The 14,182-nt window shown below is 39.0% G+C and overlaps 1 protein-coding gene across 5 annotated transcripts in view; it reads right to left on the bottom strand.

Moving 5' to 3' along the window:
* RAB28 (RAB28, member RAS oncogene family) overlaps window positions 1-9,418 on the bottom strand; it is an 83,155-nt gene extending 73,737 nt beyond the window's left edge. For 2 of the 5 annotated variants that reach the window (XM_084799199.1, XM_084799200.1), the window contains exons 1-2: window positions 6,228-9,416; window positions 1,983-2,079 (exon numbers count right to left, since the gene is read on the bottom strand). In XM_084799199.1, the coding sequence (XP_084655325.1) occupies window positions 1,983-2,079; window positions 6,228-6,302 (172 nt within the window). In that variant the 5' untranslated portion in view covers window positions 6,303-9,416. Of the gene's footprint in view, window positions 1-1,982; window positions 2,080-6,227 lie in introns of all 5 variants that reach the window. The other 3 variants (XM_084799201.1, XM_084799198.1, XM_084799202.1) reach the window with 3 other exon arrangements.
* Window positions 9,419-14,182: the final 4,764 nt, after the last annotated feature.

Raw genomic sequence — 14,182 nt, 5'->3', positions numbered from 1 at the left:
GATGAGTATCAGCAAAGTAATGACCCTGAAGAGGTGCATGAAGAAAATGTGAATAAACCAGCAGGGAATTTACAGCCCTAACAATGTGACTAAACTCATAACAAATATTAAATCCACATGCTATGCTACATTACTATATATTTAAAACTGCTTCTTGTATTTTTTTCAGTTAGCAAATGATAAAAACACTAATCATCATTCTTAGACAGTACAATGAGAGGACATTGGCATCAGAGTATGCAAAGTATCTTATTATATACAATCATAATTTTATAATTTTATATTAAATCAAAATAAGCTGAAATAATTTTTTCAAAGTGAAGTATCTGTGGTAATTTTGAATCCATTATGTAGCTAAAACTGTCTTCTAAAAATATTGATAACTTTTATAGAACTCTGCTCATCAAACTTCATCAGAAAAATTAAAACATATTCATTAAAAGCATAAATTTCCTAATGCCATTTTTAACCTAAAGTCTTTCTAAATCTAAACATATTATAAATTTGTATTTCAAAACATCCACAATTTTTTACAAGGTGATCACAATTTTTGAACTCATAACATCGTGCAACAGTTCCGAAATCATCACAAATATATATAAAATGTCCAAAACTACCCTTTGTTTATAATATTAATATTTGGGTCGTGTTTTATTCCTTTATTTCAGCCTTTCTACTAAAAAATTAGAAAATTTAAACAAAAGTAATGAGGTAAATTGTTGTTTTGACTAATTAATCATTGCAGGAAAATAGCTGATAACAAAATACTGTATTGAGGCTCCCTGCATCCAACAACTAGCATAACTAAAACAGGCATCCATGACATTTTCAGTCTTGAATACTAGAAGAGAAAATATAAATGAAACAAAGAACAAACTACATATTATGCTTCTCATTAAACCTCTGAACAATACTTGAATATGGAAAAATAAGAACTTAGATGTGTTTTTTTCTCATGCTATATCACCTAATCCACTCTGGACTCAGGTACAAACATAAACCATCAAAATATGTAACAGGATAGTAGTAACGAGATATAAAGAATCATCTCCAGTTACCAAAAGCTTTCCTTAACTGCTCGCAAATTTTCAGAGAGTTACCAATTGATGAGCATTTGAGAGGGGAACTAATTCTATTAATACTGAAACTTATCCACATTTCAGTATACGAATCTGATATTATAATTACAAGACTTAATTCATAAGAAAGACAGCAATAGTTTTAAAAATCAATCAAGATCACTACTTTTAATAAAACATTTGAAACATGTCATTTAATCATTGAATTTAATGGGATACATTTTAAAGCTCCAATTGTTCAGAAACTATCCTAACACATAAACCACTCTTTTTGTGTTATTATTTCCCTGTACTTCCCACAAAATGTGCTGCAACTGGCATCTAAATAGTTTCTTTGCATGGTGAACTGAAACATCGTGAATGCTCAAACTGTATTTTTATGAGTGCCTAGGGACCCTAAATTTTAGTGGTCTATTAAATGCCAGCAATTTCATGCTGCCTTGCATAAAACAGCATTCACATATTAGAGCACAGAAGTTCCATAGCTACATTATACTTCTGTTCCAGTTTCAAAACAAAAAACTGAACAGAAGCTAATCAAAATAATATTTTAAATCCTTCTCCAATCTTTTCACATTTAATTAATACAATAGCAGTTAACAAATGTATAGCATTTGATTTTTTAAAAGTCTTCTGGAATTTTATAAGCAACTATTGTTTATCAAAAAAAAAAAAAAGAATGCAGTTGCTAGTAACAGCTATGGATTAGGGGAATGTATAAACTTGTTCTTAACCCAGTGGACAATACACTGTCATACTAGATGCTAATGATAGCTAATTTCTTGTACATATTCCTGAGAGACTCGTGTAACCTCACACAGATAAAGTTTCAGAGTCTCTTACCTAGTAAGGTTGTCCTATGAGTGAGACTTAGGCAATCTCGTAGGTTTTATAGACTCTCACCTGGTAAAGTAATCCTTCTCAAAAAGAAATCCAGTCCTATAGTCTGCTTGTACTGTTTCCCAAAAGTCTCTTGAGCAAAACACGTAGCTAAGGAGGTCTAAAAAAACGGATGCACAGAAGAGCAAAATTAATTTCTTTATTGAAAAAATAAGACCACTGCTAAACTTACTAAGTAATCTTAACATTTTTACTCTAATTAATCCAACAAACAACCGCTAGCAGCTCTAATCAGTTACAAATGTAGAGACCCACCCTCACCATGAAAACTTGACTTCCCTACAACCAGCAGTGGAGACAGCAGACTAATCCAATCAGCCAGAGCTCACTAAGTACCCTGGTTTTCAAGCTCCTTCTCCTTGATGGAAATTAGACAATATGGTTAAGATCTGAATTTTGCATGTTTCTTCAATAAAACTTCCAGAGAAGTCTTTAAGTTTCCTTCTAAGGTTATATGCTCTGAAGGTAGCTGTACATTAAGGAGAAGCAGCACTGATTAGGGAAGAGAAAGCTACTTGTAGATGTTTGGTTTTCCTACAAGAAACATTGTGTTCATTTTTTTTCTACACTTAGGACAGTAAAAATAACTATACAGAATTGTCACAATAATATGTACCATTTAAATAAAAAGGCTAATATTATGAGACTAATAGGAAACATGCAAAATAAAGATTCTTTATCTGAAGACAGTGCTAACAAGTCACAAGATAATATAAACAACAAATATTCAGGCACTTTTTAAGTAAAAGCTCTAAGCGTCACTCAAGGACTCCAGAGCTTTCTTTTGGAGAGTCATTTCTTATCAAAGCAAGAGATCCTTCTAGTAACAACCGAAATGACTTAAAACTCAGAATGAAGTGCATTTGAAATGCACTGCTCTTATTTGAAAGCCTACCCAAAGGTAGAGGTAGGGAGTTTCACTAATAGGCTTCAGGACAGGATGTTAGAGTTTAAAAAAAAAAAAGTGTTATATTTTAAAAGTCAAAGTTTGAAGTCAACTCTTAAAGAAAACTAGGATAGTTTCCAAGATAGTTCATTTTAGTTAATTATGTACTAAGAATGGAAGTTCTAAGGAACATTTGGCCATATTTGAAGTCCTTTTAGCAAGGTGAGTTACATTTCTTTTACACATGGGCCTATTTTCCCACAAAGGACAATTTGCACACTCTAACTCCTCCAAATTCTTTAATATTCCAGAAATGTAATTATAATAAATTCCTAATATTTTTGCGTCAAGTATTCATTGAGCATTCCCACATGAAAGTGTTCAGCAAGACATTTAGAAATAAACTCACATTTATTATATCATTGAAGCATGTAACAGTATCAAAATGAGAAATCAGAATAAAAGAGGTAAGTATTTGTTTTTCAAAGACCTTTTGGTTTTCAGTCAGCTTTGATTATTCCACTGAGCCTGGCAAGCACAGAGCACCAAGGGATCTGAGAAGAGGCTTAGGGATCTAGAGAAAAATGCCATTACCTGCATTACTGCAAGTATTTCAAATGCTTCACATAGGAATGCTTAGAATCTTTCAAAGCCAAAAAACAAGGCATACGTAAGAGCATAAAGTTGAGGTATTTTTTCACTTTCATTTAAGATATTCAAATTTTATTATTTTATATTCAGTAATATTCAGAAATGGACACAAGTGCAAAACAAAGCCAGGGAAGAAAAACAACAAAGCAAATTTTATTTGAAAAATGTAATAATGAAAACTAATACTTCATTTACTAACATACATATTTGGAAAATTTCTGAGTAAAGTTACTTTCTTAAAAACAGGATTTAAAGATTTGTAAAGCCTTGCTCTCAAAAATCTAAGGCAAATACATGCCTCAAAATCACAAGACTTTCAAATTTAAAGTAATAAACTGCTGAATGTCTAGGTCATAAACCACACATAGGATACTAATCTAGGTTCTTAAATCATCTAACATTTTGGTATAAAAATTAGAGAATCACCTGGATCTGTGGGAGGCATTTTCTTCCTCTCTGGCTCTTTAGCCTTAGTGTCATTTTTCATATTCAGTAATTTCTTACAAGTTATTATGCAAATATCCTTCTTAAAGTTAGCAACCTGTTACCATATCTGAAATATTCCTATTTGATTGCTGATGTACATATATTCAAGGTGTTTGTGTTGATTTGGGAAATATTCTTTATCCAAACTACATACTGAAATGATACCAAAGAAGTATCATTGTCTTTATTATGACACCAAAGAGTATTTTGCTTCAAAAAAAAAATCTTAAAATGTATAATTTAATTGAAAATATGAAACAGAACAAGAAAGGCTTAAAAACACATGGTACCAAAGGGATAGACTAAATATCTTTTCCAGACTATTACTGGTCTTCCCAGTGCTGTTCTTTATTGCTTTTGCCTTTGGGTATAAAAATGCTGAGAGTTCAAATATTACAAATGGTAAAGGGTTAATGAGGATACAAATAAGAATGAAAATGAGGGTGAGTTTCACTAAAGACAGGACAGCAAAGGAAGCAGGATGAAAAGGTGGTGTTAGTAACCTGAGAGCTGAATGGACGGTTAAAAAGCTTGCTATAGTAATAATGCAACACAGCTAAGGTTCAGGGACTCGTTTCACAAAGTATATAGCTGGAACAGTTATGGTATTTTAAAATACATTACTTATGAGGATAAAGCACCATAAAAAGAAAATCACTCATTCTTCAGGACAGAATGAAAACCTCAACTCAAACATACAGAAGAAAAAAAAAAATTATACGCTGGACAGAACCTTAAACAGAGGTGAAAACTAATTACCCTAAACTAGTAACAAAGGCAAAATAATGTATGACTGTCTAAATTTTAAAATATAGATATAAAACTATAAATAAATTTCAGTGTGTATTAAATATTGGCAGACAAATGAGCAAAAATTTAAAGAAATATGATAAAAATATCAATTATTTTATATATTGGATGGGATATGTTTAAAATTTAAATATAAATATAATAGTAGACTTAATAGATAATTAGGGGTCTTCTGGATAATAATATTATGAAGGGTCATGGTTTTAAGTGGGAAGCTCAGCTATTCACTGAATGCAACTGAATTTACGAAATAAAAACATGAAGTGGCCTTCAAAAGAAAAGCTAAGTAATGAAACCTAAAAAAAATCTAATTTGTTGTTGAATGAAAGTTTAGAAATAATGTTCATGTACAGCAATTTGCTTATTTGAAACGTCTAAGTGAACAATATTTCATACACTTCCTAAAGCCAAGTTCTGCTCTTTGCTCAAGGATATAATCACAGTGAATTGTTTTCTTCGTGATAGCGCTCTACAGCAAAGTATCCTGGGAAAACAAGGAAGGAATTAACAGACGCCTCCAGAATGAAACCTTCCGTAGCTGCCCTACCTAGCAACTCAAATTTCAGAACCAAAGCACGAAGTATGTGCAGAACTTCCTTCCGGGAAGGATGCAAAAGCCATCACCACGGAAACCAGGTCCACCTGCATCAGTCACAGATGCGGGAGAAGGGTTCCCTAAGAAGACACTACACTGGAAAGGGCCCAGGAAGAGAAACTTTAGCTACCTTCCCCAAGAGCGTGATTGCTTTTGACTGGAGCGACAGGTGTCAGGGCGCCCAGACATGGGGGCATCACTTTATTTAGATGGTAGACCCCAGTCCCTCGAGGACACCTAGGGAACCAGGCATTGAAGCAATCAATGTTTATCCCATTACAGTTCACAACTTCGGGTCCAGAACTCCTGCCTAAAGAGGGAGGGGACTAACTGCCTGAGGGTATTCTCCCGCGCGAGCCCAGTCGGTCATGCAGGCAACCAACGGTCACAGAAGGCTAGGTTTTAAGGCAGAGGTCCTAGTGTTCCCTGGACATCTTGCCCACCACGGGAGCTCAATAAATACCTTCTGAATGAACACCTGCACCGACAGGTGCTAAGGATGGAACTAAAGTGAGACAGGACACTAAAAAGGCAGCGCTGAGATGTACGGAGGACGCCCGGCGAGTGCATCGTCACCGTGCGTGTATGTTTTTTGCAGTGACCCGCCCCAGAAGTTTGGTCCTGCCCGGCGGGCGGCGGGCACGCGCACAGGGCGCAGGCGCGAGGGGGAAGGCCGCGGCCAGAGGCGAGCCAGGCCAAGTCCAAGGGACCTAAGAGGAGGACGCCGAGCTGGACAGCGCTCAGAATCCCGTGGGCCCATCAAGCCTGGCGGCACCATGGCTTCTGCAGCCCAGAGCTCTGGGCCCGCCCGAGGACTGACCTTCCCGGAGGTACCGTCCCCCAGCACGACGATTTTCAGTTGCCGGTCCTGGCTCTCCTCCTCAGAGTCTGACATGGTGTCCCAGGATGCTGGCCCACCCTCAAGGTGGAGGACGGGAAGGAGGAGACCTCCGGGGGCGGGGGTGAGAAGACCAGCAGGCACTACGAGCGGGCCCCCCGCCCCGGCGTCTCCTCAGGCCTGAAGGAACCCAGGGAGAATCACGCATCGGTCGCCATCTTGCCCTCCTCCCCTCCCGCCGCGGGGCTCCACCCCCTGAAGGCTCCGCCCCCGCGCGTCACTCCTACGACGCCCCGCCCCGCTCCAACCATCACGCTGCAATGGGGGAGAACGAAAATGCGGGCCGGGCGTTGCGGTGTGCTCGCTGTGGACATTGGTTAGGAGACAGAAGCAAGCGTGTTTTTATATGGAAGTGAAACCACATTGGATGAAAACATCTCTCGGGAGTCTGTCCTCCTTTCTTGTTCTCATGCAGTCTGAAAATAGAACTCACATCAATGCTTTAGTCCAAGGGGGCGGGGGCATGGCGAGGTTTGGTTGCCATGGAAGCCTGGAGTCTAGGAGAAGCACAGGGGCGGGGTCTGTATCTGAGCAGCCAAGGACGCTTCGGACTGCGCGCGCATAGGATCGATTCTGAGGCGCCAGCCGAGCTAGTGGAGCAAAAGGGAGGTTGTGGTCTTGGAGTGACCTGGGGCCCTTGTGCTGGATCCTCTTTTACCCTGTAACTCTTCGCGTTTCTGTCAACAGGCAGACTCCAAAGTTCATTAGTAAGGCAGAATTGAGGGAACTATGCGCCATCCTACTCTTCACCTCCTGGCAGCAGAGTGGGCCAGAGAACGCTGGGGTCCCATGAAGTTAAAACAACCTTCCTCAGTAGGATCAGCGCCTCCTTTGCCTTTTTCACACTCAGGATCTCACAAGTGTAGTTTGCTGGAGGAAAACTTGTGTATGAAGTTGCTTCGCTATATAAAATGAAACTAGAGTTGTGTAATAACAATAATTTTAAAGATCTGCGACAAGTGGAAAAGGTTTAAATCAGACTTTAAAAACGTAAAGCTTTTTTTTTTAATCAAAAAGGGGAAAGATGATCTTGTGTGGATAACTAATAGAACTAATCCACAAACTATAAAAATATCGTTGCGGATGCTCAGGTACAGTGCTCATGACAGGATCACGTACTAGATCCCTTCCCTCAAGGAATAAGCAAAAGGTTTTGAGAAGAACCCCAAGCACTTTATGGAATGAGGTATCTTTGCAACTGCATTGCCGACTTTAACATCTTTTCAGTCTTATACAAACTGTATTTTAATACCGCCACATTCAAGGAGTGTGTTCATGCATGAAACACCTGTACTATAAGTTGGTAAGATCTAGTCCTTAGAGTAATCTCTCCAAGGTTCTCACTGCAAATTCTAATTGTATTGTAATACTTCTGCTCTACTATGAATTTCTTCTCAAATCAAACCAAAACTCCCCACTCTAAGGATGTTTAAGGTAACTCAATAATGCTTAATTTGTCAAGTAGTATTGAGCGTTGCTTTCTTCACAACTCTTCTAAGCACTGAGGACATGAAGTGAACAAACGTGTGGGACTTGGTCTAAAAGAAGAGTGTAGTGGGCTACAAAAATGGTCAGATAAAGATGTGAGAGCCTGCTCGGCAAATAGTAACCTATTTAGAAGAAGTAACTTTCAGGTGTGGTTAAGGATCTTGTGGCCAGAAGGCTATCGTGCAAGACCCCTGTTCATTCGCATATATCCTTATAAGAACAAACTGGAATCTGAGTAGGCTCAGACGGAAAAGGCAATATAACCATGAAAACAGAGATGGCAGTGATGCAGCCACAAACCAAGGAATGCTGGTGGCCAGGAGAAACTGGCAAGAAGACAGAACAAATTCTCTTGTGGAACTTTCAGAGGGAACACATTACCACACCTTAAATTCAGCCCAACGGCACTGATTTAGAACCTCTGTCCCGACAACCTCAAAGAAATGTGTTATTTTCAACTACCAGGTTTATGGTAATCTGCTACATAGCAGTCACAAGAAGCTGGTACAAAAAGGGGACACTAATAATAGATCAACAAAGTTTCAGATAGATTAAAATTAGTTAAACAGCTCATAGGTAGGTACAGCAAGAATATTCAAATATTATTACCCATCACTAATGAAAGTAATTTCAAAGATCATTCTGCTCTGGTCATTTTTTGGTTTTGTTTTTTAATTTTTAGACAATGTCTCACTGAGCAACCCTTGCTTGAAACTGTTATAGACCAGGCTGACCTTGAACTTGAAGAGATCCACCGGCCTTTGCCTCCCACATGCTAGGATTAAGGGAGCTCCACTATGCTGGGCCCCTTTTATTATAGTCTTAACAATGTAATAGTTACTATTGCAATTTGAAGCAAAAAAAAAAAAAGTACAAACCTGGTAGCCTGCAACAGCAACTTGCCTGAAAGATACACTGATACAGTAGTGGAACAACTGCTAGGGCAGTAACCAACTTTCTGCCCCCCCCCCCCCAGAATTATTGTAATGCTCACTCTATATGATGGAAGCCATATCTGATACTGTTATTGGAGCCAAGAACTTCAGACAAGGTAGGTCAAGAGCCTTAGGAGAAAACCTACTACAATTATCCTGTTAGCCATACATGGAATCAAATGACTCCTAATAACACGCTACCACACCCATACATCAGAGCTTCACTCAACTCTCACCAGAGAAGCTGCTTCTTTCCGCAGATGGTGATTAATACAGAGACCATAACTGGGCAATGTGCAGAAAGTGAAACATCTTGAGGCCCTCAACCTTAAATAGAATGTCTTTATCAAACTCCTCCCCTAAAGGCTCAAGGATTTATGCAGATGACGCAGAATGATTATAAGAGCCAGTTGTAGGAGTGCGGACTCCAAGGAAATAGTGCCTTCCAGAAACAACAGGCTGATACACATATGAACTCCAAAGAGACTGTAGCATCACATACAAGACCTGCACAGATTCAAACTAGATGAAATACCAGCACTGGGAAGAGAAAGTGGAGACAAAGTCCCATCCCTAACCAGGAAGGTATCTGCAATTGATGCATGCTGGAAGAGTAAAACTTTCCTCTGTCACTGAGCATATCAAACACACCTTCTGACATACCCCATGGTCAGGAGTAGCTGGCAACACGAACAGACTCCATTGTCTGCGTGTGTGTCTGTGTACACTTTGTTATTTTTTGTTATATTGGTTTTGATTTCTTTGTTTTAATTTTTGTATATTGCTTTATGGTTGGTTTTGAGAGAGAGAGAGAGAGACTATATTTAGGACAGAAAGAAGGATGAGTGGCTAAGCTTGATAGCCTGAGGTCCTTTAAAACCTAAATAAAAGTGGAAGGAAAGAAGCGAGTCCACAAAGCGGTCCGCTGACCTCCACCCATGGGCCTCACGTGCACCCCCACCCATTTATTAGATTGGTTTGCATACATACTAGATATTACATATCATTCACACAATGTTTAAGTCTTTTTAAAAAGTCTGCTCATCAAAGATATTTTCAAGCAATAGAGCACTTGCCTGCCGTGTGCAAAGCCCTGGTTTTGACCCACAGCACCACAAAAATAAATGGGTAAAAGTAAAAACAAGAAGGACATATTTCATACTAGGTGTCTTAATTCAGGTTTTTATTGCTGTGCAGACACCATGACCACAGAAAATCTTTAAAAAGGAAAGCACGTGATGGGGCTGGCTTACAGTTCAGAGGTTTAGTCCATTATCACCATGGCGTGCAGGGGAACATGGTGCTGGAGGAGGAGCTTAGGGCTCTACATCAAGAACTTCAGGCAGCAGAAAGAAAGAGAGTGACACTGGGCCTGGCTTGAGCATTTGAAACCTCAAAGCTCATGCCCAGTGACACACTTCCTCCATAAAGGCCTCACCTCCAATAACCCCACTCCCTGTGAGCCTCTGGAGGCTATTTTCATTCAAACCACCACACTGAGTTACAGATATTTTCACCCACCACTCCCTTCCACCCGCCCCCCTTGCTAGAACCTTTTTTCTTAATAGGTCCTCCTCCTACTTTCAAGTCTTCTTCAGTTTAATGGCACTTTCTTGCCTGAGTGGGTGGATATTTACTGTAGCAAGAGCAAAAGTCACTGGCTATACCACTGAAGAAAATGACGCCGCCTCCCTCAGTAACCTTTAACTGTCAATAACCCCTCACAGATGGTGCTTCGCGGGCCTGTTCCCCATCCATGGTGAAACAGTGATGGGTCCAATCTCATACAGATCTTCCGCAGATACCCATGGATGCTGTGAGGTCATGATGAGTACAGTGGCTATGTCATGTCTAGAAGTCATCTTTTTTGTCTCCCTCCCCATCCTCCAGCTCTTAAGTTCTTCACACTCCCTCTTCTGTGATGCTCCGTCATCCTAGAAGGGAGTGATACAGCCATCCCATTTAGGGACGCGCACCCCACCATCACTTAGTCTAATCCCTTTAGCCAGTTATTTAACACATTGAATAAAAGAATTCAGACACAAATGACAACAAATTCTATGGTTATTTTCATATAAAGGTTAAAAATGCAGTGCTATTAGATGTCAAAACGACAACTGCCTCTGTGAAAGAAAGTGTCTGGCAGGAGGACTATTCTTTCTTGGTTTGATGCATGGGTCATTTGGACATGCGTACTTTTGGGTACCTCAAGATTTATACCAAGATTTGTGTAAATATGTATGCATTACTTAATAAATATATATATATATGTATATATATATATATATACATATATATATATATTGGGTTAAATGCTCAGTAAAACTAAATCTAAAGAAATATAAACTAAGCTATAATTCTCTATTAATAAATTATAAAGAATTATTTCCCATGGAATATACTTTAGTATTAGATATTTTACAACATAAATGTCACTTGAAATTGGTAAAGAAAGGATGAGAAAATAAATCAACAATACAAGAAGACAAATAACTAACAACCTTTTTCCAGGGGACAGGTAAGAAATATTTGGTGTGGTCGCTATATTCTACTAGTACATAGAAAAACTGTCGAGAATTATAAAGGAGAACTCATGAATCTGAAGAGCTTCTGTATGGCAAAGGACCCCATCATCAAAGAAGCAGGCTATATAATTAGAAAGTGCTTTGCCAGTCACTCAACCAATAGTTAATGTCTAATATACATAACAAACTAAAAAAGAAATCAAGAAAGTAAATAACCCAATTAAAAATGGCATGCATATCTAAACAGTGTTCTCCAAAGAGTAAAGTCAATTGGCTGAGAAGAACTTAGAGAAATGTACTATACCCTTAGATATCAAGGAAATGCAAATCAAAACTATTCTGAGATTTCATCTCATACCAGTCAAATTGCAAAAATGAATAAAATAAATGATAACTCATGCTGGTGAGACCTAGGTGAAGATGAACACATACCCAAGGACTCTACATCCTACTACAGAAACATTTGCTCCTCCATGTTCATTGCTGCTCTAATCATCATAATCAAAAATTGGATAGAGCCTACCTGCCCATCAGTAGATAAGGAAAATGTGCCACATTTACATAATGGAATATTATTCAGCTGTTAAGAAAAACTGAAATTTATGGATAAATGAAACTAGAAAAAATTCATTGAGTATGGTAACACGAACTCCAAAGATAAATAGGGTATGTAGTTTCTTGTATGTGGATGTTAAATTTTTTTCATTTATTTATTTATTTATTTATTTATTGGTTTTTCGAGACAAGGTTTCTCTATGTAGCCTTGGCTGGGCTGGACTCATTTTGTAGACCAGGCTGGCCTCGAACTCACAGTGATCTGCCTGGCTCTGCCTCCCAAGTGCTGGGATTAAAGGCGTGCGCCACCACCAGCCAGCGTGGATGTTAATTTTTAAGCCTTCTATAGACACACTACAACCTGTATAATCACAGAGATTAGGTATAAAGGACTGGTGGGGAGGGGAGGCTCTCCCAAGGAAAGGGAAATAGTGTAGTTGTGCAGAGACAAGGAGCAGATTGGAGCAGGAGGATTAAACAGCAAGGGAGAAGAAAGAAGGGTGTCTCACTAGGTATATGAGTCTTACTTAAGAGTAGCTCCCCCCGAAAAAAAGAATAGGCCCCAAGCCCAGCAGTAGATGACAAACACAAAACAAACTCATATTTTGTAGGATACTTTTTTTATATTATTTTGTCTTGGCATTTTCTTTTAATCTTACTGGTCTTTTGCTTGAACATTATGGTTTCTGATTTTGTGGTTCTATGGGTGTGTGTGTGTGTGTGTGTGTGTGTGTGTGTGTGTGTGTGTGTGTTGTGCTTTTTACTGTTTTTTAAAAACTGTTCTCTAAAGAGATGGAGAAGGAAACATGGAGTCATATGGGTGGGGAGTCTAGGAGGAGATGGGTGAGTGGACACCTTGATCAGAATATATAACATATGAACATTCATTTATAAACAAAGAAAGAAAAGCTGTCAATGAAGGCAGGACTAGGGAAAAAGGAGCAGCAGGGAGGAGGAAGGGAAGAAGGAGGAGATTGAGAGTAAACATCATGTACTATATACTGTATGAAAATTGTCAAAGGACAAAATAGAAAGAAAAACCTATTGGCTTCACACATTGCTAAAAGCTTTGATCAGAAGAGAAAAACTTTTGGGTGGCTTGGGAGCTCCAGTTTCCCAGCTGTCCACAGTTCTGCCTCATTGCTTGGAGGATGTGCTTCACTGATCCCCAAAGCGGAGCTCCAGACAGAACCAAAAATGTGTAGAGCAGGAGGCTTCTCCAATCAACTCTACAGCTGTGAAAACGCAGACCTGTCACAAAGCAACAGCCAGGCTGGCATGTTTAAATCAGGTAATATGTGTGCAAGAGTTTTGAAAAACAGGAGTTGGGGTGTAAATACAGTAAAAAAAAGTGCTTGATTGTAGGGCTGTTAGGGTGTGTATTTCCCTGGCTGTCAAGAACCAGTGTAAAGGATTGAGTGACTTCGTGGGCATTTCCAGGTTCTACAGGATGGTAGTGTGTTCACAAGACCAGACATCCTCCCCTTTGATCCTGCTGAAGCGTGTTTTATATAGACCTCCCCTATAGATGAATGTGTCTCCCTTGGTGGCCTCTAACTATGTCATTTGGACTTCCAGTCTATTCACATTGTTAAGACATTCAGACAAGTGTGATGCCATTATAGTAACCTTAGGATACTAGCTCCCAAAGGAAAGCTCTTTTGAATACTTAATACCATGGAATACTTTCCAAATACTGTTCAAAAGAAACCAAAAGCTATAACTACAACACTTACTGAAAAGTGACAGTGTGTTGGAGAATAACATACTCTGAGATGCTACAATCTCTTTGGACCTTTTTAAGGGCAATGATACTTAGGTGATGTAACATGATGTTACTTGCAAAAGAGTTTCCTTTCCGGGTAAAATTTATTCATATCATGTAGTAGCCAAAATCATTACTTCCAAGACATTACTTTAAAACTGAATTAATTCCAAGAGAGAAACAAGAGAGAGGCCAATGACAAAGAAACTGATACGTAGTACTTCAACCCTCACTCCTTTCTTGTCTTGGTTTTTTGAGATAGTCTCTGTATGTAGCTTTGCTGTCCTGGAACTCACTGTGTAGACTAGGCTGATCTCAAACTCATAGGGACAAGCCTTCCTCTGCTTCTAGAATTAAAGACGTGCACCACCATGAGCAGTTTAAACCCTCACTTCTAAAGGGTTCATATGCCAAGGGTTTTCAATTCGGATTAAATCTGTAAGGAGTTCCATCATATAATACACAAACGCTGATATCCCAGAAAGATGAAGGGCCATTCCCACTAAGAGGCAAAGTGGCAGCTTAAACCTGAGTGAGGCAGATTTTCATCCGTCGTCATGCTTATTTATGAACTTGAACCATCAGCATCACCTCTGTGAGTTTCCGTGT

Source organism: Acomys minous, assembly GCF_964271855.1.
Source record: "Acomys minous genome assembly, chromosome: 10".
NCBI classification, from domain to species: Eukaryota; Metazoa; Chordata; class Mammalia; order Rodentia; family Muridae; genus Acomys; species Acomys minous.
This window is presented reverse-complemented; position numbering and strand designations above follow the sequence as displayed.